Genomic DNA, 23,652 nt, shown 5'->3' with positions numbered 1-23,652 from the left:
TTGACTGAAAGAACTACTTCCAGCATACATCACACCTGATGATGCAAGTATCAGCACCCAAACAGAACCTCTAACAGAGCACACTGCCACTGCCTGTTTCCCTTCCTATTCCTGGGCATCCACAGAGTGTCATTCAGTGTCCCCACCTAGTAAAGAAACAGCTGCAAAGCTCTTGTCAGTGGAACATGCTCTCAAGTTTGAAAAGGAAAACAAGGCATTCCATTGCTGCTTGACGAGCTGAATGTTTACTTTTCCTCATGATGAAATAACCATTTTTTTAAAGAAATTGCAGCTTCTGTACACGGGTAAATCCGGGTTAGAATAGTTTTTCAGCAACCCGTGCTTGCCTTAAAAGGCGAAAGTGCTTGTCGTAAGAGGCGACCCTCGGGATCGGGTTGTCAGGCTCGCTGACTTGGTTGATGCATGTCATCGTATCCTAATTGCGTGGATCGATGCTCATGATGTCAATCACTGGATACGATGACATACATCAACCAAGTCTGACCACCCGATCCCGTCAGTCGCCTCTTACGACAAGCATGGGTTGCTGAAGACATCCCTAGCTGGGCTATTGTTGTCATGGACAGTCAGCGTGTCAGCTGCCTGTCATGAAAGTCTGAGAATGATGGGTTGACCACTGAAGCATGGCATGTAGATGGTGTGCGGGATACTGCAGCCAGCCATACAGAACACAATAGGAGGCAGCGTGACAGTGATTTGGTTTAGAATTGAATGTCGAATATTTTGTGTGAGTCGGAACAGTGAGTGAGTGAGTTGGGTTTAACGCCGCTTATAACAGTATTCCAGTTATATCACAGCGTGTCAGCTTATGTGGGGGGAAAGCCCGAAGTGATGCAGGTTTCGGACGTTTACCACTTCGATGAAACCAACGAGCACGGGTATGGTGCTGACAAACCTAGAAACATAATCGGGGCGAACTGGGATTCGAACCCACAATCATAGGTTTCTGGCGTGCCCAAGGGACGCAACTCTGCGCAGCGAATCGCGGCGCCTTAGACGACTGGGCCACCCGTGCCCCCGAAGTCCCACAGTTTGGTTTCCCCTTTTAAACTGAAGAGTTGATCAGGATAAAAGTCGTGTGTTGGGCTACGTGTCCTATCCATGCTTCCAGCATGTAGTTCATTATATCCCTACTCCTGTCAGACTGGGTTCCTTTCTTGCTAGACGAGTAGACAGCCGGTGGCCGATTTATCGTAGGCTGCGATTGGACGACATAATACTCATTCTAATTAACACATGAAAACAGGTCGCGGACAAATTTATTAAGTTTGCTCTAACAAATCAACAAAGGCAGAGTTGTTGACATGAACATACGGAGCACAATATACTGTTTTTTCGAAAAACGTAAAGACAAAAAATAATCTCCGACATTAAATAATTTGTATAAATTCACAACCTATACCCCAAAAATGAAATAAATGATACACAAATTGAGCCTTGTGTGAACTAATAAATGAGAGTAAATATAGTCTCGATTGAAACTTGCAAATCCTGTCCCCGGCCCCGAGCAACTTTGGTTATATATGTGTTGTGGTAACATCACAGGTGGCCCTGGAGGTTCATTGGTAGGGGGTAGAATAGGTCTTCAGCAACCCATGCTCGCCGTAAAAGGTGACTATGCTTGTCGTAAAAGGCGACTAACGGGATCGGGTGGTCAGGCTCGCTGACTTGGTTGATGCATGTCATCGATCCCAATTGCGTGGATCGATGCTCATGATATTTATCACTGGATTGTCTGTTCCAGAGTCGATTATTTACAGACCGCCGTCATATAGCTGGAATATTGCTGAGTGCGGCGTTAAACAACAAACAAACAAACCAAATCATTGGTAGGGCAGGGCATACTTACCCTTTTCCCCAACACATTGTGATATCACGGATTCTCGGTGACCCATTCAAATAATTTTCACAGCTATTTTGACTTTTACGGCCAATGTAATCTTTTTCGACAGATAATCGAGAATGATTATTCTCTGGCGTTGACGGTTCATATTTGCAGACCCGTGAAGATCTGGGTTAAAATAGGTCTTCAGCAACCCATGATTGCCATAACTGACTTGGTTGATGATGCATGTCATCGTATCCCAATTGCGTGAATCGATGCTCATGATGTCAATCACTGGATTGTCTTGTCCAGACCCGATTATTTACAGACCGCCGTCATATAACTGGAATTCTGCTGAATGCGGCGTTAAACAACAAACCTACCAACCAACCAACTTTTTATTGCCCACGCCCCAAGGATACAACCGAACGATGTTTAAAGCATTACCACAACCAGTCAATGTATTCAGTTGATACATTGAAGGTACTTTTAAGGCAATTGAACATTTCATGTAACCAGGAAGAATGTATGATCCAATATTTGAATGTGTGAATTGGTCTTCAGCAACCCATTCTTGTCGTAAGAGGCGACTAACGGGATCGGGTGGTCAGTCACGGTAGGTGGGTGCAGGTCATCGTATCCCAATTGCGTAGATCGATGCTCATGAGGTCAATCAATGAATTGTCTGGTGACCCAGACTCGATTATATACAGACCATGTCATTCAGCTGGACTATTGCCGAGTGCGGCATTGAACAAAAAACAAGCAAACAACAAACTAACCCCTGCTTTCCTTGGCATTGCTCTTTGTCCACGATCATTTTTTTCTTTGCTCTCGACAGTGACATGGCACTCCGCCATCATAATTATGACCCTCGATTCCTGTTGCATGCACGCTAACCTTTCACATATCACTTAATTATAAACAGCAAAATATATGCATGGGCCCATCATCAATCTTTCGCAGGTAACCGCCTCCGTGGTCTAGTGGTAGAGCGTCCGCCCGGAGAGCGGAAGGTCCAGGGTTCGATCCCCGGCCGCGTCATACCAAAAGACGTTAAAAGATGGTACTTGTTGTTACCCTGTCTGGCGCTCGGCATTAAGGGGTTAAAACAAGGACTGGTCGACTCGGAGTCAGTATACTGTGTCTGAGTGGGGTATTCATGTTAAACTGTGGCATGGTATCTCAGTGAGCTAGCACTATTAATCGGCATCAGTCCGGACTAGTACAAGCAGTCACACAAACACACACACGTACATGCACGTCGCTATATAAGTGCAATAATCTTGGACGCGACGTTAAACCCCATTTCACCTCTACTCACTTTCGCAGGTAACTACTGTCACTAATGGTCATCGTATCGAGCCGAAACACATCCATCGACATGTAACTGAAGATCACTGAAGGGATAAATGAATTGGAACAATAAATATCTAATCCTTTGTTTGATCTGTCACAAATCAATTACATATGTATGGCACAGACTGAACAACCTAATTAAACAGGAACAATATTCCAGGTTACTACCTTGTTTATTCCGCGATAACTGTAGTCATCTCCATGGTGACAGGTGGCATTGACAGGACATAACCTGTTCACCGCTTTGTGCGTTAAAGGCGTCAAACCCCGTGAAGATCCGGGATAGAAAACGTATTCAGCAACCCATCCTTGCCGTAAGAGGTGACTAACGGGATCGGTGGTCAGGCTCGCTGACGCGGTTGACACATGTCATCGATCCCAATTTCGTGGATCGTTGCCCATTATGTCAATCACTGGACTGTGGTCCAGACTCGATTATTTACAGACTGCCGTAATATAGCTGTAACATTGCTGAGTGCGACGTTAATCAACATGATACAACAGCTTGAAATTGATTATTGCACTTATATAGCGACGTACATGCACGTGTGTGTAACTGATTGTACTAGTCCGAATAATGCCGATTTTAGTGTTTTGTTTGTTTGTTTGTTGTTTAACGCCGCACTCAGCAATATTCCAGCTATATGAGGGCGGTCTGTAAAATCATCGAGTCTGGACCAGACAATCCAGTGATTGACATCATGAACATCGATCCACACAATTGGGATCGATGACATGTAGCAACCAAGTCAGAAAGCCTGACCACCCGATCCCGTTAGTCGCCTTTTACGACAAGCATAGTCGCCTTTATAGTGTTAGCCCACTCAGATACAATTGGGCAGTTTGACATGAATACCCCACTCAGACACAGTATACGGACTCCACGCCGACCAGTTCTCATTTTAGTCCCTTAATGCCGAGCGTTAGGCAGGGTAACAACAAGTACCATATTTCCACGTCCATTGGTATGACGCGGCCGGGGATCGAATTGCAAACTTTCGCCCTCCGGGCAGACGCTCTACCCCCAGACCACGGAGGTCTGTGAATGTGAAAATGTCGAAGACATTCCCTATTTATCAAATAAAGCCATCCGTTTATGATCACAATTCCTGATAAGCTACCGATGAGTCACAGGAATAGTGATAGAATAAGTTAGGATAGGTCCCCAGCAACCTACATGTATGCTTGTTGTTAGAGGCGACCAAATGGCTCGGGTGGTCAGGCTTTGTGGGTTGGTTGACGTGCTCTATATCTCCAGGCCTTGCATGTCGGTAAGTCTGCACTAACCTATGCATCCGCTCCCGTGGTTCTCGTGATCTCGAATTCCCCACCCCTTTACCCTTGATGTTCAGAACAGTTTGTTGTAGTCAAGGCCAAGGGCCCACACATATATAAATAGACACGTGAAGACACCCAAAACTGTTAAGCTGTCTTTTGTTATTTCGATTGCCAAGATTATCAGGAAATGAGAGATAAGTGATCGGAAGACTGCCACAGTGCACAGGTCTTGCAAATGCATTCAATGTCAACGTCAGAACGATATATCGTTTGCAACATCGCCACAACACCACCGACGACCGACCGCGTAGTGGTCGTTCTAGAGTCACTACTCCCAGACAAGATCGGTTCTTGAAACGCCAACATCTGCAGAACCGATTCCGAATGGCCTCTGAAACAGCTAGCAAACCATTGGCAACCACCAGCGTGCCATCAGTGATCGCACAGTCCCACGTCGCCTAACTGCCAACAACATCTCGTGCCACCGCCCTGCTCGTGTACCCATCCTGAGAGATCGTCACCGACAGGCCCGACTGCAATGGGCCAGGCAGCATCAAAATTGGCGTCAACAGCAATGGAGAAGAATCATCTTCACTGATGAAAGCCGCTACTGTGTTTCAACGATGGATGGCAGAGTCAGGGTCTGGTGAAGGAGGGGCGAACGTTATGCTGATGCTTGTGTTATGGAACGAGACCCGTGGGGTGGCCCAAGCATCATGGTATGGGGTGGAATCGGACTGAACCAGAGAGTGGGACCTGTGGTCTTTCAGAATATTGGTCCAGGCAGGGGTAATGGCATCACAGCTCTCCGCTACATTGACCAAGTCATCAGACCCCATATCGTGCCTTATTTTTTTCCCGTCATCAAAACCACACCTTTCAGCAAGACAACGCCCGTCCCCACACGGCCAGAGTCACCAGGAACTTCCTCCAGCAGCACAACATCCAAATCATGCCTTGGCCTGCCCTCAGTCCGGATTTGAATCCAATTGAACACTTGTGGGATGAGATCCAACGCCGACTCAACGACGTACGCCCAAGGCCGACAACTGCAGCAGAGCTACATGTAGCGTTCCACAGGATATGGGCCCATATCCCAATGGCCTTCATCAACAGGCTTGTCCACTCCATGTACAGGAGATATGAGATATGAAAGTAGAGGTGGTAAGATATTGGGACAGTAGGACTAATGAACTTCCTTGATCGGCAGTATGCCTCCCCGCATAGAAGCATGTGTTAGGAAAAGAGGTGGTCTTACAAAATATTGAACAGTTTGCTGTTCTGTAGCTTTAGGTAAGCAGTGTTTGTTGGACAAACTTAGTTCTTGATCTACGACGTAATAAGCCTATAATTAACAACGTTATTATCATTCTCAATAGCGGAGAGCGGAAGGTCCGGGGTTCGATACCCAGCCGCGTCATACCAAAAGACGTAACAAAGAGATGGTATTTGTTGTTACCCTGTCTGGCGTTCGGCATTAAGGGGCTAAAACAAGGACTGGTCGGCTCGGAGTCAGTATACTGTGTCTCAGTGGGGTATTCATGTTAAACTGTGGCATGGTATCTCAGTGTGCTAGCACTATAAATCGGCATCAGTCCGGACTAGTACAAGCAGCCACACACACACACATACACGTGCATGCACGTCACTATATAAGTGCAATAATCTTGGACGCGAAACCCCATTTTACCTCACCTCGTTCAATTTGACATGTCATTCTTCAAGTACTCAGTACTCCCGACTTCTTGATAGACTCATGCATATCCTTGTGTAAATGTAAAAAAATGACTTTCTAAAGATCGAAATCGAACTACATCATTGATGTGCATCTGGGGCGGTATTCACAAAAGAATTTCAGTCTGAATAAATCTTAAGCCTTTTCTGACGTTTTATGATTTTACCGTGAAGATCCGGGATAGAATATATAAGTCTTCAGAAACCCATGCTGGACCGTAAAAGGCTACTGTGCTTGTCGTAAGAGGCGACTAACGGGCTCGGGTGGTCAGGCTCGCTGACTTGGTTGATGCATGTCATCATGGATCGATGCATTGCGTGGATCAATGCTCATTATATTAATCACTGGGTTGTCTGGTCCAGACTCGATTATTTACAGACCGCTGTCATATAGCTGGAATATTGCTTAGTGCGGCGTTAAACAACAAACCAACCAACCAACCAACACAAGCGAAATGCCATAGACTATACTTACCAATACCAAGGCAACTGCGTCCAAAAGGGGGCGTAACGGTAGCGCAAACAGTCGTTTCCGGGCAGGGGTATGAAGCACAGGGGTTGTCTCGGGGAAACTGCTGCAAGTTAAATAATATAATATAGATATGTAAGATATTTTATTTAAATGAAAGCTACAAAACCCTTTTCCTAATCAATTTTAAAGCGCCTAAGTTTCATTTTGAATAGTTATTCGGCGTAGCTACACAATATTACCCAAGTTAATGGATCAGTATGCGCTCGGATCTCATTCTCAGCTCCCTGGGGAGAATACAACTAAGTCACATTACCATCTCTTCCTACCTACAAAACCCTTTCCATAATTTAAAAATATCTGTTAAGAGTCCGTTGTACAATTCCTACCAAATTATACGCACGTGATTATGAATTAAACAGTCATGATACCATGTGTTTGAGGTCGACCATGCTCATGATGTAAATCACTGGATTGTCTGGTCCAGACTCGATTATTTACAGACCACCTCTTATAGCTGGAATATTGCTGAGTGAGGCGTTCAACAACAAACACATCTGATCAAGAGTTGTATGACGCTCTTTCAAATCTTGGAAGAAAGAGCATGTTCGATTATGCCTCAAAAGACATCAAAGACTGTAGCTTCAGGACTGTATAGCCCGACATTAAGTGAAAGGTGACTGTTGGAAAGTTGAAGTCTTGTGGTGAGTGTTTTGTCATAAACCTATCAAACAATTCACCTGAATGCACCTAGGCACTTGTGGGGACATCCTTTATTTATGGTTAACTCCTCGGGCACAACAGGCAATATGTGGCAGTAAGTACGCATAAATATCTAATCATCAACTGAGCACATTTGCAACAAAAAATGCGACAAAGCAGTGTACCTGTGCAAGTGGCTTTAAAGTTTTTAGTCAGGGTTCCGACATGCACGATTTCACCCGCAGTCCTATAATGCTAAAGATTGGTTGTTTGGTTGGTTGGTTGGTTTGTTGTTTAACACCGCACTCAGCAATATTCCAGCTACATGTCGGCGGTTTCTAAATAATCGAGTCTGGACCAGACAATCAAATGATGGACATCATGAGCATTGATCCACGCAATTGGGATACATTGGGATACGATGACATGCATCAACCATGTAGGTCTTCACAGGTATAATGCTAAAGAACTAAATGGTGTTAGGAAATACTGATTTGAATAATGCAATGGAAATTCACTGCCTACCGCCTTGTGGGTCTTATATTATTTAAGACGTCATTTAGTTCATCAATCTTACTCTTACAATTCAAGAGTGATCGGTTCATATATTTTTCACTGCTAATTTGCATTTTACACCCAATGGAATATGTTTTGTGGTACAATCGGGACCGTCTTTCTCTGGTGTTGACGCCTTATGTTCCTGAGCAAGAAAAGGTATAAGTGATAATTATTTTTAACTTTGATTTTTAAACGGCCTAATATTATTTACACACATGCACAAAAATTAAGCGCCACCCACCATATTTGTGAGCTGTTAATTTTGGCACTTAATGATGACTATTGTAACGAGATGTACGATTGTTATAAGCCGTATATATAAACCTCATGTGATGCAAAAGTTGTCCCAAAGCAAGTTTATCTTGTGTTTCAAAAGAATATGAGCAGAAAGGAATTTTACCGAAGACCAGAAATTGAAGGATTAAAAAACATTGAAAAACCTTTTTGTCATGTAACTGTCATGATATCAGCAGACCATGTCAGGTGTCACGTAGACACTCTAGGGAGTGCAGAGTCTATTGCAAGACAGGAACTCCAGTAACGTGTGTATGATCCACGGACATTGACCACAGCTTCAACCCTACGCCTCATATTCATTACAAGTCGTTGAATGCTTCTCTGAAGTAAACGGATCCATTCTTCATGAAGTGCGGCTTCAAGTCCAGCGAGATTTTGAACTGGGGGATCACGATGTCTGATTTTCCTGCCAAGAATGTCAAAGAGATGCTCAATCGGATTAAGATCCGAACTAAAGCCCGGCCAAGGAAGAGTGGCAATAGCTTCTTGACGCAAATAAGCCAAAACTGCCCGAGATATGTGTGGTCTAGCATTGTCGTCCATGTAAACAGGTCTTGTCTGAAGAGGATGGTTGTCAAAATGAGGGACTACCACTGGACGAAGAACGGCATCTTGGTATTGTTGGCCATTCAGGGTCCACGAATTGTCACCAGCGGAAGTTTGCAGCCGAAGGAAACACAACCCCATATCATGACAGACCCCCCGCCACACGCTAAGGTCTTCTGGATGTTCCTTGGTGCAAAACGAGTGTTACGTTGCCTCCAAACACGTATTCGACCATCAACAGTTCGTAGCAGCATTCGACACTCGTCAGACCAATAGATCCTTCTCCAATTGGCCAAGTTCCATCGACTACGGGCACGACACCATATCAGACGAGTCTGCATGTACCTCTCAGTCAGTTAAGGATGTTTTACTGGTCTTCTGGCGTTATAACCAGACGCTCTAAGGCGACGCCTTACGGTCATCGTCGAGAGTCTCTGATGGGTAATCCACTGCAGTCTTAAATATGTTGAAGTGGCAAATGCATTTCGTCTGACTATCCTGAAAAGACGTCTACCCTCTCTGTTAGAGGTCTTTCTTAGCCTACCAGACCTATGCCTGTCATTGACATCATTGGTTTTACCATGTTTGACAATCAAACGAGTGATAACACTGTGATGACGACCAATTTGTCTTGCAATGGCCCTGCATGACATGCCAGCATTTTTCATGCCTATTACTTGCCATCTTTCAGCGTTCGTTAACTTTCTCCTCACCATGGCTGATTTTCAACCTCTATTGGAAGGGGAATCTCACATAAGAACAAAATGCAACCACGTGTCTGGAACTTGAATTTCACTATTAATGGGGTAAGGGAACTGCAGCAACACGTAAAGCACGCTTTCCTTGTGGTATCTGGACAAATTTGGGTTCATGAAAATATGGAAGCCTTATCAGTCATACATCATCATATTTCGTATTTCTGATTCCCACACGTGAAATCAAGAGACTATGAGTATGGTGGCGCTTAACTTTTGTGCATGTATATATATTATAATATTATAGGCCTAATTATGTTGGAGGTCATCGATTCATATACGTCTGTACTGAAGCACAACATCCGTCTTCATGGGTGTAATTTAAGAGGGCAAAAGGTCTTCGGGATAATTAATATATATTTCTTCCACCCATGATGACATTCTCAGACGTGCTATGGCTAAATCACAAGATACAAATTCTATAAAAAACGCTGCCATCTCCAAATTCCTTTCATTTGTAAATGAAACATCTGATTTAAATCAGTCACCTCATAGTCTCAACTCGGAAATGCACTTATTCTCCCTTACGGCCTCAAATGACGTCGACAAGTGTTTGCTGCATTATGTCTTCTTTATGATCAATCATCGGTTTATTTCACTTTCTGGTGGAAGTAGGTGGAGGGGCAATATTCCTTCATCAGGCCGCCCTTTCAACAAAGTAGAGTGGGTGAGCGAGTACGGTTTAACGCCGGCTTAGCAATATTCCAGCAATATCACGGCGGGGGATACCAGTCTTCGGCGCCAAAAATATTGAGCGTCACCCTGAAGATGTCACTTTCCAATAATGAACGCGAGTGTTCTTCATGAAATGGTACGGGTGACTCGACAAATAGTATAGTCTTTGTCATATGCATCATGGTGATTGCAGACGTTGTTTGTTTGTGTTTCTAGCACTTACATCGAACAACAACATATAACCATGGGATGGGAGGATGAAGAAATCCACAAAGGCGAAGGTTAGTCGAGCGTACATAAAATGAAAATATACTTTCAAAAGATTATGTGAGTTATTTAATTGCACATTTGGGGCAAAACTTAACACTTCATCTGGCTTCTTCTCCAACGTTAAAGGGGCGGTAGGGTAACCTGGTGGTTAAAACGTTCTCTCTTTAAGAACGGGTTCGACGCCCCATATTGGTACAAAGTGTGATGCCGATTTCTGGTGTCCCCCGCCTCTCCTCACTGTTCATAAACTTATAATTCGGCGTTTTCAACGCGCGGGGCGTCTACAAACATGTTATGTGCAAATGTCAGCGTGCTGTGACCAATACCTTCAATGTTCACAGTCTGTGATTACCTTGGCCAGGCCCTGTAAGAGGAGTGGGTTTTGGTTTGGTTTGTTGTTTAACGCCGCCCTCAGCAATATTCCAGCTATATGACGGCGGTAAGAGGAGTGGGACAGACCCCCTCAAATCACCGTTGGGAGACATACGCAGTATGCGTCGTCGAATGAATGAATGTTTTACAAATTGGGGCGGTATTACACACTACTGATCCAAAAACGTCAACTTTGAAATTTACCATCTAGCCCTTGTCGTCCTTGAAGATTGTTGACGGTCATTGAACCTGCTGTCATACTTCAGTACCAGTTGTGTTTTCAATTCGTTCAATATTATCATACAGCTATTATTAGAAACAAATATATCTTTGGATTGGGTGGTCAGGCTCGCTGACTTGGTTGAAGCATGTCATCGATCCCAATTACGTGGATCGATGCTCATGATATCAATCACTGGATTGTCTGGTCCAGACTCGATTATTTACAGAATAGCTGGACTATTGCGGACTGCGGCGTAATACAACAAACCAAACCAAAAATACTATTGTGACCCTTGGATCCCCTACTTTATTATGAAGAGTATATATAAACAAAGAAGTGTCTCGTACCACTAATGCTCATGATGTCAATAGACCCGAGAAGATTCCGGGGTCGAATAGGTCTTCAGCAACCCATGCTTGCCGTAAAAGGTGACTAACGGGATCGGGTGGTCAGGCTCGCTGACTTGGTTGATGCATGTCATCGATTCCAATTGCGTGGATCGATGCTCATGATATTAATCACTGGAATGTCTGGTCCAGACTCGATTATTTACAGACCGCCGTCATATAGCTGGAATATTGCTGAGTGCGGCGTTAAACAACAAACCAAACCATGATGTCAATCACTGGATTGTCTGGTCCAGATTCGATTATTTACAGACCGCAGTCATATAGCTGCAATATTGCTGAGTGCGGCGTTAAACAACAAACCAACCATCCAATCGTACAACTAAACATTTCCATGAAGAACAAAGGTGGGGGTTCAGGCCTCCTCAGTTGTCTTATGGTAGAGCGACTGCCCGGTGAGCGGAAGGTCATGAGTTCGATCCCCGGCCGCGTCATACCAAAAGCGCCGCGATTCGCTGTGCAGAGTTGCGTCCCCTAGGCACGCCAGAAACCTATGATTGTGGGTTCGAATCCCGGTTCGTCCCTATTGTGTTTCTAGGTTTGTCAGCACCATACCCGTGCTCATGGGTTTCACCGAAGTGGTAAACGTCTGAGACCTGCATCAATTAGGGCTTTCCTCCCACATTAAGCTGACACGTCGTGATATATCTGGAATACTGTTAAAAGCGGCGTTAAACCCAACTCACTCATACCAAAAGACGTTAAAATATGGTACTTATTGTTACACTGCCTGTCGTTTGGCATTAAGAGGCTGAAACAAGGACTGGTCGGCTCAGAGTCAGTATACTATGTCTAAGGGGGAATCCCAGTGGGCTAACTGTAAAATCGGCATTAGTCACACACACACACACACACACACACACACGACCCTATGTAAGTGCAACAATCTTGAACGCAACGGTAAACTCCATTTCACCTCACCATGGGGGAATGAATTATTGTAAATTTGTTATTGATTTAGCAGTTCAAAGTACTAAACTAACCATATTACGGACGATACCGTAACCGATTCATCGACTTGACAGTAACAAACTTTCTTTTTCTTGCTAATATTAAACAATCGCGCTATGACACTTTGTGTAGTCCCGCCTTTAAGGCGTCCTAAGCTTTCCGGGTTAGACAATGACGAAATTGCTCACTTCTTTAAAAACGCACAAACTTAAACATACCAGAATTTTTAACATATGAATACGTGAATATCTTAATCAAATATATTGATATTGTTAGCACAGAATGAGAACATGGCATCCGTCTTCTCAGTTGGTTAGAACTGGCCCCAAGCTGGTCGTAAAAGACGACTTCATTAATTTGGTTGCCTTGTCCGTCGAATTGTTTGACTGCATGTCATCGTTCCCGTTCCACTGGATTGCATTTTTCCACTCTATTATTTACAGTTCGCCATCATATCGCTGGAATATTGTTGAGAGCGGCTTTAAACAAAAGCAATCAACCAGACACGTCGTCTGTCAGCCATCAATGTGTCCTTCAGACGGCTAGCCATGCAGATGAAGATATTTCAGATAAATGGCCGAATACAATGCTGGTAAGATAAGATCGTTGTCAATCGGTACCTCGGGGTAAATGGGGTGCTGTATACCGTGTCAGAGCCTAAGTTGTTTTTTGTGTTTGTTGTGAAACGCGGAACTCCGCAGTATTCCAGCTATATGAGAGCCTTTGTAACTGCTCGGAATATATATGCTCGCACACTGAGTTAAGCCAGACATCCCTTGAGACCGGCCGACATCTTATAAATGTATGATGTTGAGAGTTTGGAGAGTGGAATAGAACTATGGTCCATTAAACGAAAGGATGTAGGGGCTGATCCGTGTTGATCTGGTGTTTCCCATGTAGCTTAATTGGTTGTTAATAATAATATTAATAATAATGTTAGCCTCTCCGTGGTGGGCCTAGAAAGGGAGGATTTATTCCGCTGAACTAAACGTACACCACCCAGTTAAGGCTAAACCCCGAAGCTGATCAACTACTGGGTTACAGAACGCCAAGAATAAACAAACAACATTGTTCAACTCCGCAGCCCAGTCAGTCTCCCTCCTGTATACAAACCAACCAAACTGGAAACGGGACTTGCCCCAGGGGGAGGCACAGAACCCGCCCAAGAATATCTTGGACGTACCAACACAAGTCCACACTTCTTGAGTGTGCGAAAGCAACAGGATGCCCAGACATACCACGTATAAATGTCAAATTACTGAGGCAACATTGGGACCAAGCCATGCCAATGTATGCATACCTGACAGAGCAGAATATTCGCGACCAGCTCCGGCGACTGCAATTGTATATGCGCCGTAGGTCTGGTGAGCTAACTGCCAACGCTCGTCAGACACCTTTGCATGAACCCCCAGTTCCAACAGTAGCAACCCGAAATTGCAAATGAACGTTCGCATTGTTCTCCCTAGACTACCTGATGACCCACAAAAGGAAATTTCTGATGTTGGCCTCGAAGATTTTGAGTTTTCCCCCTCTTCTGTCGTTGATCTTTCTGATGATCCCTTATATATTTTGTTAATGTCATTTGATAATCAAATCTGTGATTTACTGATTGGGAAACGGAGGCCAATAAAAAAAACAAATTAACCAATCATTTCCATAGAATCAACTTTATAAATTAAATGACATTATTTCTGTTACTCAATGCGGACTGCTCTTATGACATTAACTGTTGCGTGTGTCCTGCTGCTCGAACACAGGGGGAACTCCATACAGTCTCCAAAGAAAATGAACGACAAAAGGGAAATAAACAAAACAATCAAAAGAAAAACCGGTTTCAAATTAAGGGTTGAATGAAACAAGGAAAGATGTGTCCTGGATAGAACTTTGTTTAAAATTGCGTTCTTCCGGACAATCTACGTCAAAACGCCAGAGACCAATTTTGAAAAAAACACACAAGACAACAAAGTAGATAATTCTCAATCAAATTCTTGATTCTCTAAAGGCAAAGTTAAAGATTTGGACAGAAAGAAAAAGAAAGTGTGACAAGAAAAATAATTTCATAAAACAAAATAAATTGTTAAAATCAAAAGAAAAACAAACATACAGGCAATTATATTCAACGAATGAGAGTGATGAGAAAAGACCCACCATGGGTTCCAGTGAAAGGTTTTGGAAACAGTTGTGGTCTATATCCGGCAACTGTAACCTCGAGGAACCATGGGTAGAGGATTACAATAATAGTGTACATGATAAAATAAGGTCACCATTGGTGTGTTTCATTACACCCGATTGCCTAAAAAATGTCATCAAAAAGGTTGTAAGGATCAATTGCTGGTTCAGAGAATGATCCTTGAAGTGTTGAGTGTTGAACTTACCACCGAAACCTCTCAATGTGTTGGACAGACTACAGAAAAGCTGGAATTTTGTACCTCACTAATGGATTTAGAAGACACAGAAATGTATTGACCTCCCAGAGTGACTACTTGTTTTACGCATATCTTTAATGACTTTCTGGTCAACTCAAGTTGAGATGTATTCGCAGGGGCAGGTTGTGACTTCGGAACCCATTTCTATTAGAAGAGGAATATTTCAGGGCGATTCTTTCAGTCCTTTGCGTTTCTGTTTGTCATTAAATCCTTTTGAGCTTTTTGCTTAGCAAAGAGGAAGGTTATCATTCTGGACCTCCTCAGCACAGATCCCCAACACCCCTTACTCACCTCTTTTACATGGATGACCTTGAACTTATTGACAATGGAGGATCGACACTATAAAAAAACAGATTCTCCTTGTCGAGTCCTTTTCTAATGATATCGGCATGTCCTTTGCATTTGACAAATGCAACATTCTACAACTGAAACATGGCTAGATAAAAGAGGGAGGATCAGTCAGTTTACTTGGGGGATGAATTATTGAACATCTCGTGGAAGATCAGGCCTATACGTACTTAGGGATGCAGATTAGGGACAAACTCCAGAATGCCCATATGAAGGAAAAACTTCGGGCTGAGTACAAATGTAGACTTAAGAAAATCTGGAGTTCAGAGATGAACGCTCACAATAAAGTAAAAGCCACAAATACTTATGCTGTACCCGCCCTTTCATATTCTTTTGGAACTGTTGATTGGACGAAACAAGAAATTCAGGGTACTGACACCCTCACACGAAGAATCATGTTAGACAATAGATCCAACCACCCTCGCTCTTCCCTCAATCGCTTATATTTACCAATCATTATGGGAGGACGTGGTTAGATTAACGTTGGGGCTCTTCATGATCGAATTGTTTTGTGCACTTTTGCACACATTTATTTGTCTGATGGTCCTCTTGTGAAGCATGTCAAGGTGAAAACAAGGCATTCCACAGTTTTCTAAAACGAGCCAAGGTTGTGGGACATAATCTCAATGGCGGTGTTGATGGTTCTGTACTGCTGGACGGTACAGAAATGAGTGTCAAGCAAGCAAATTGCCATATCAAGTCGGCCCAGACTCAGTTTTTCAAGGAGAGGCAATCTTAACGACCACTGCATCGAGTTTATGCGCAGAGTGTTGAGATGATCAGCAATCCTGCAGAGTCCTTCACTTGGATGAAGTCGGCTGGCCTGAAAGGTCAAACAGAAGGCTTTCTGTTTGCTGCTCAGGACCAGTCACTTCCCACTCGAAACCGTCAATGTGTGATTTTAACTATGAAATGTAGATTATTCAATGAATTTAACGAGACTGTCCAACACATTGTCAGTGGATGCCCAGCTTTGGCACAAACACGGTATCTTAAACAACATGATAGTTTAGCACGATCATTTTATTACCGTCTTCACCATGCTTGTGGTTTTGACAAAGAGGTCCACCCATGGTACGACCCGGAATATGTAGAGGGCGTCATGGAAAATGATAAATACAAAATTCTCTGGAATAGGCCCATTTACAGCCTTAGACGTATCCAGGCCAACAAACCTGATCTTGACCTTTTTGCTAAATCAAGTGAAATCATTTATATCATTGAATTTTCTGTCCCCTTTGACACAAATGTGATTGACAAGATTGAGGAAAAACATGGCAAATATGCAGACTTGCTTTCAAAATGTCACGCTTGCATACCAAGTACCAAGTTTTCCGACTCCCCATTGTTATATGTTATCTCATGTATATATGCAAGCTTATTCATTGATTGAAAGTGTTTCAGTAACTTTAATCCGCACAGTAGCGGGATTATCTAGTACTGTATCCTCATGTTTTTATGGTCATTTTTGACACCTCACTAATTGTACATATCAGATTGTAAATGTTTAATGGTACCTTTGGGTTGGTTATGTTCAGGGCTTTCTTTTGGCTACTCGTGTTTTCTTTATTTTAGGAAGCACAATTATGTTAGCTTCCCCGGATTTAGCATTCTCCTGGCCAGCAAGGGGAGATTGTCGTCTCCGACGTCCGCGCGTATGGTTTATCAGCCTTGGCGTAGTGTAGCGTGAGTGCTTGGTTTATATAAACCTAACGCACCTCTCCCCAAGACATTAAAATAAACTAAAATCCCAAATCATTATTTACTCAATCCCCCTTTACTTGCAAACAAAACCCATGTGACACAAAAACAACTTCAGAAACAATCAAATAGTTTCTTATTCTGCCTCAAACCACACAAAACATAACCAACACTAAATACTCAAAATAAATCCCACTATAGCCCCGTCTCAACACACCAACCACCCAGCCCTCCACCCCATTCCCCTGCCCCATAAAACATTACATTTTTGGGGTGGCTACCTTAGCATATCCCCACTATTCACGTCATTATCAGGACTTTATTTTTCAAATTCCCCTTATCTACTAGTACGGGGCCACCCCGACCCCGAAATTAGCTATGCTAGAAGGGGTCGTTAAAACTTAGAAACTGACTGACTGACTGACTAGCGTGAGTGCCATCGAGGGACAGGTCAGCCGAAATTGCTTAGGCAGAAGGCGACCTCTTTAACACTTAATGCAACAACAACAAGTGTAGCAACCGCCTAGATTCGCTAAACCTCTTTTCGGGTCACTTTGTTACTGGGTGATCAGCTCGAATCTTACTTTCGCTAGTAAGTAATTATGGGGCAATTTCCAATCTTGTACTGACTTACTTGGTGTTTCTGATCCAAACTTATTAGCTAGGGTGTGTGTTATGTTTCATATCACGGTTTCCAGTTATCAGTATACTGTGTCTGAGTGGGGTATTCATGTTAAACTGCGGCATGGTATCTCAGTGAGCTAGCACTATAGATCGGCATCAGTCCGGTCTAGTACAAGCAGCCACACACACACGAACATGCACGTCGCTATATAAGTGCAATAATCTTCGACGCGACGTAAACCCCATTTCACCTAATTGTTTGCGTGTCAACACAACAAACCAACCCCCCACCCCCATATTGTCAGTGATAATAATTGCACAGGCTTTGTTCCGTAAGTATAGATTAATTAGATATAGAACCGTGAACAATCTCCAGCTACTACCGATTACTGTTCTGAAAAGGTTACCTGAAGTACAATCGCTCCCATGATTGATTGATAAAATAGCACTTGGCGCATTGTGTTTTTTAACATTAGACTGCAACGCGTTTCAAACATGAACTGTGTTTGTCACAACGGGTTATCTGCTTATGTTTCTCATTATTAGACATTAGAATGGACGAATATCACGTTAACTGTATTAAGAATAAAGAAATGTTTCATATATGTCACCATGAACAACTGATATCAAACAAAATATAACAATAATATAATAATAATAAACAAGAGTTTGCCACTAACGTTGCTATATCCCCCGCCCCTGTTGCAGAATTTATGATTTAAATCTAAACAAACCCGAAACCCTTTTTAAACCGAGGTGGAACTTGTCATGGAAATTGTTAAAAAAAGAAGAGTTTGGAACCTAAGTCCATCTTATTGCCAAGGTAACGTAAAAAATATAAATTTCTAAAATTTCTAAAAAGCAAAAGGCACCAGTTCAGCATGTACAATGTACCTGACAGACCTGCAAAGTTTCATGAAAAAAAATGCACGGTTTATTATGAGTTATGCTTCGGAAACGAAACGTGACGGACGGAAGGACGGACGGACGACGTTTCTATATAAACCCGCCAACTTTGATGGGCGGGGAATAATAACGTTTCCCGAAAAGGTTATTTTTCTGTTAAACATGTTGGTTGATTTGTTGTTTTACGCCGCACTCAGCAATATCCCACCTATATGACGGTGGTCTGTGAAATAATCGAGTCCCGAACAGACAATCCAGGGATTCACATCATGAGCATCGATCCACGCAATTGGAATCGATGACCTGCATCAACCAAGTCAGCGAGCCTGACCACCCGATCCCGTTAGTCGCCTTTTACGACAAGCATGGGTTGCTGAAGACCTATTCTACCCCGGAATCTTCACGGGTAGTTAACAAGCAGTTCTGTCGTGATGTGAATAGAAGATATATGGTTGAAAGTGGTTCTGTATTCAGATCATGTTTCTGTTATGTAGTCTTACAAGCAGTTCTGTCAATTTCTGAAGACGTAACGCATTTCCACTTATGTACTCGGGTCATGTCTTAATAAAGTATTTGCCTGATAAACTGCCAAGGTACTTCAATCAAAGGATGATCAATCGTTTATGGAAGCAGCACCATGTGACGGCATCGCACAAAGATATATTCTCCATCTAGTCGTTATATCCGAGGCATTTGTGTTGTCTATGTTAAGCTATTGATGTATAACGAAGTGTGTATAATTTATGTTGTTTCTCATTGATTTGGCTGATTGCAAGGTGTTGTCATTGGGACAAATCGAACTCGAAATCAGGTCCTTCATTGTGATGTATACTCCCAGATAGGAGATATTTGAAAAGAGTCTGTCCTTACAACTGCCGTGATAATAATTGGAAATACACGTACATGTATGTACACGTGGTTTTTCAATTGTGTATATTTTGACATGATGATACATGAAAGAAAATAAAAAGAATTACTTTTATTGTGATCTGTATCGGCGGATAATCGAGACTGGTTATTCTCTGGAGTTGATGTTTTATTGTTTCTCGAACTGGGTCGGTGTGTCTGCTGGTGAACAATTACAAAAGAGTGAGTGAGTAAGTTGGGTTTAACGCCGCTTTTTTAACATTATTCCAGTTTTATCACGGCGTGTCAGCTTAATGTGGGAGGAAACCCCGAAGTGATGCAGGTCTCAGACGTTTACCACTTCGGTGAAACCCACGAGCACGGGTATGGTGCTGACATACCTAAAAACATAATTGGGGCGAACCGGGATTCGAACCCACAATCATAGGTTTCTGGCGTGCCCGGGGGACGCAACTCGGCACAGTGAATCGCGGCGCCTTAAACAATGACAAAAGAAATGGTATGCTTAAGACACGTGAGGACAGCACGCACAGAGAAGCAGCGCTATTATACATTATTGTTATTGTATTGGTGAAGGCATCTCATCAATATATTTTACATACACCACTGACTTCATTATATTGGGGGTGCGGTCGGGTTGCCTAGTGGTTAAAGCGTTCGCTCGTCACGTCGAAGACCCGGGTTCGATTCCCGACAGGGGTACAATGTGTGAAGCCGATTTCTGGTGTTGCTGGACTATTGCTAAAAGCATCGTAAAAACATATTCACTCAATCAGTCAATAAATTGGCTTCATGTATTTCACTTGTGCATTTTGTATATTAATGTTAGTACCATCTTATACATATAACCAGCTGTTGTTAAGTTATTACCTGGAGATCTATTTCCACAAGCACGTTTTACTTGTTTATCGATCCAGATTTCTTTTGAAATAAAAATATGATTAAACCAATTAGTTTCAATCGATAATGGTTTCCGGCATAGTCCGCATTATGGTTGATAATCCTTGGAATTGAAGAAGATTCTGTCTCTGAAATAAATCGTCATGTACTTGGTGACATTAAAAAGTGTTTTCAATTATACACTAATAACTTTTGACAAACATAGTCGCCTTTAACGCCAAGCATGTGTTGCAGAAAACCTATTGGTTTTGTTTTTTGGTTTGGTTTGTTGTTTAACGCCGCACTCAGCAATATTCCAGCTATATGACGGCGGTCTGTAAATAATCGAGTCTGGACCAGACAATACAGTGATTGACAACATGAGCATCGATCCACGCAATTGGGACCGATGACATGCATCAACCAAGTCACCAAGCCTGACCACCCGATCCCGTTAGTCGCCTTTAACGACAAGCATAGTCGCATTTTACGGCAAGCATGGGTTGCTGAAGACCTATTCTACCCCGTATCTTCACGGGCCAGAAGACCTATTGTACCAGGATCTTCACAGGTGACTTTTTCTTCATCAATTTCCCAGTTGTTTTCACAATATTCAAACATTATTACGACATGGACAGAGACATAAGCTTCACACCTTGAATCATTGGTCCGACACCCGTTTCACGGGCACCCTTTACCAAAAGCTAACATACTGCCTTTGATGGATGAGCTGGGGCACGGGTGTAAATATAAATTGCCCTTGCAAGAGAATAACTAGTTTAGGTAATCCACCGAAACAGATTCCATTTGACGTAATGAGCAAAATAGGTGTGGAAATTATGACCACAGAAAATGGCGACACCAGGTGTTGGCGAAAAGGGAAAGCATGTCCTTCCCTACCAGTAGCACCCACTATTCACACAATTTAAAAAAAAGTAACTATTTATAAACAACCCTCAATTAATCCAATCTCTCAACGCATAATAAATAACCTAAATAAACACAACCTAACTAATTTAAAACTAAACACAGCATCAAATAACTTCTTCATACCCAAACTCAAAACTCCAAAAATCGACATATAAACTAACTAAATAAAGAAACTGATCCAAATACCACTAAATCCACCACACAAGCATACATTCACGAAAATATGTGAAATTGGTGCCACATTTACACAGATGGGTCCTCTGACCCGGGCTCAAAACGCACAGGATTCGGCATCCATATCAACAACCCCAAAAAAGAAACAAAATCCTATAGCCTCCCAAATAATCAATCCATTTTCACAGCCGAATTAATTGGGATAGTAACAGGCCTGCACGGCGCTCAAATTAAAATACACCAAAACAACCTTCATCCTTTCAGACTCATTAAGTGGGCTCTCGGCCATAAAAAAACGAAAACACAAGATAAACGCCCAAAACTAATACTACAGATAATTAAAAGAGCCAACAATCTACATACTAGGTAAAGACATGGAAATAGTTAGATCCTTGCCCGCGTTAGTGTGTTTGGCAAAAAACACGTAGCCAAATCAGCACTAAACTTAATAGTTAGCATCAACCTACCATTATAAAAAAAAACGAAATTAAAAGAGAAAATCTTCCCAAAGTGGCAAAATAACTATCGGAAATCTGACTGCAAACTAAAACACCTTCTACAATAGTCACACAAAAATCCATCATAAAACCCCATATATTGACAAAATAACCAAAGTACAAACAGGCCACACTAAGTTAAACTCCCACCTAAACCAAATTAAAAAAACACAACACCGGTAAATGCCCCCACTGAAACTGAAAAGAAACACCCGAACACGTAATACTATATTGCACACATTACCAGTAACACAGAACAACAGGACATCCACACTAAACTGCAACAATGAAATGACACTAGCAACGCTACTAAACCCTATAAACGACTTATAAAGCACTAGGCATCTTTCTTATCAAAACAGGCCTACTCGACTGCATCTAAAACAACTACAACAAGCAAGCTGTGAATAACCCTAAAATTCTAAACTCATAAAAACACACAGCCACACAACCTCACCAAAACTACATTTAGTGAAGACATCTGATCATTGAAAACTGCATGGAAGATGTTGCAAATGTCAACCGAAGATTGGTCAAACAGTCATAGCCATTCCGGCTGGTTCTGGTCCTGTCGTAGGCGTCATTCCATCTCAGGACAGCAATGTTATACGGCCTCAAAAGTCTGTTACATGATCTCGACCGATGTAGTCCCGGATACGTTCTTATGCTACTAGCCTTCCCATTCCGTAGGTGGTTTAGAAAGAATAAACTGAGGTGAGTTGAGATGAGGAGTAAAAATAATGTTATTTAAATCAGGGAAATGTTTAAGAACTTATAACTATTTCAGAGAACATGGATAATCTCTAACGAGTTTAGGTCAAATAGGAATACTACGACAGATACAGAGATGCACCCATTCAGTGAATATTTTACCTATAACATATACATGGATACTGTAGCTTACGAAACACTCCCCTCGCGGAGAATCCGGCACAGATTTGGTCCCTGGCAAGCTGTGGTCGTTAAAGACATAACGGATCGGGTGGTCAGGCTTGGTCACTTTGTTAGAGGGAATGTCATCGCACCACGATGCACGATATCACTCACTGTATTGTCTGGTCCAGGCTAAATTATTTACAGACCGCCGTCATATAGCTGGAATATTGCCGAGTGTGGCGTTAAACAGCAAACCACCCAATAGCGTGGATCGATGCTGATGATGTAAATCACTGGATTGTCGGATCCAAACTCGATTATTTACAAAACCGCCGTCATATAGCTGGAATATTGCTGAGTGCGGCGTTAAACAAGAAATACACACACACACATAAATATAAAACACTCACCCTAGGTTCCTTCAGACGAATAATGCCTTTTGTAAATTGAGGGGATTTCGCTGATGAACCCACAGTTTGGCACAACCTTGTCTCTAGATCATAATTTGCCGAACTGCATAACTTCAATTTCGCACAAAGATTTTCACACTGAAATTTGTTCATAACTTTTGCGGTCCACACTAAAGGTCCTTCGAGAGAGGAATGTTTCACGTCAGTACTCCGTAACCAGTTATTCCCTTCGGTTGGAGAAAGCCACACGTGTATGAGAAAGCAGGAAAATGTCAGTTGTGGAGCTGCCATCACGTCTCAGTGGCCGTGTCAACACAAGCTGCTTCTCACATGACTTCCAACTTGAATCAGTCGCGGAGTTGTGATGTTCACTGTGGAAACAACATTGACCAGATCAATGAAACAGCTACTGCTCTGTAGGACGTTGTGAATGTAAGACTGTTGAACTAATTGAGTAATCGGTACTCTCGCTGTGTGTATCATTATGCGATATGACATCGTGGGAGTACGCCAGGGTCCATGGTCAATATCCGTGAAGATTAAGGGCAGTTTGGAAAACTGGTCTTAAGAGC

At 42.6% G+C, this 23,652-nt stretch overlaps 1 protein-coding gene across 1 annotated transcript in view; it reads right to left on the bottom strand.

Moving 5' to 3' along the window:
• The window catches only part of LOC139453260 (sushi, von Willebrand factor type A, EGF and pentraxin domain-containing protein 1-like), a 43,341-nt gene extending 19,970 nt beyond the window's left edge, over nt 1-23,371 (bottom strand). Inside the window, exons 1-2 of the mRNA XM_071234895.1 lie at nt 23,081-23,371; nt 6,693-6,792 (exon numbers count right to left, since the gene is read on the bottom strand). Coding sequence (XP_071090996.1) covers nt 6,693-6,792; nt 23,081-23,371 — 391 coding nt within the window. The remainder of the gene's footprint in view (nt 1-6,692; nt 6,793-23,080) is intronic.
• Nucleotides 23,372-23,652: the final 281 nt, after the last annotated feature.

This window comes from Haliotis cracherodii, unplaced genomic scaffold (genome assembly GCF_022045235.1).
Source record: "Haliotis cracherodii isolate W230 unplaced genomic scaffold, xgHalCrac1.p SCAF_9, whole genome shotgun sequence".
In the NCBI taxonomy this organism is placed as follows: Eukaryota; Metazoa; Mollusca; class Gastropoda; order Lepetellida; family Haliotidae; genus Haliotis; species Haliotis cracherodii.
This window is presented reverse-complemented; position numbering and strand designations above follow the sequence as displayed.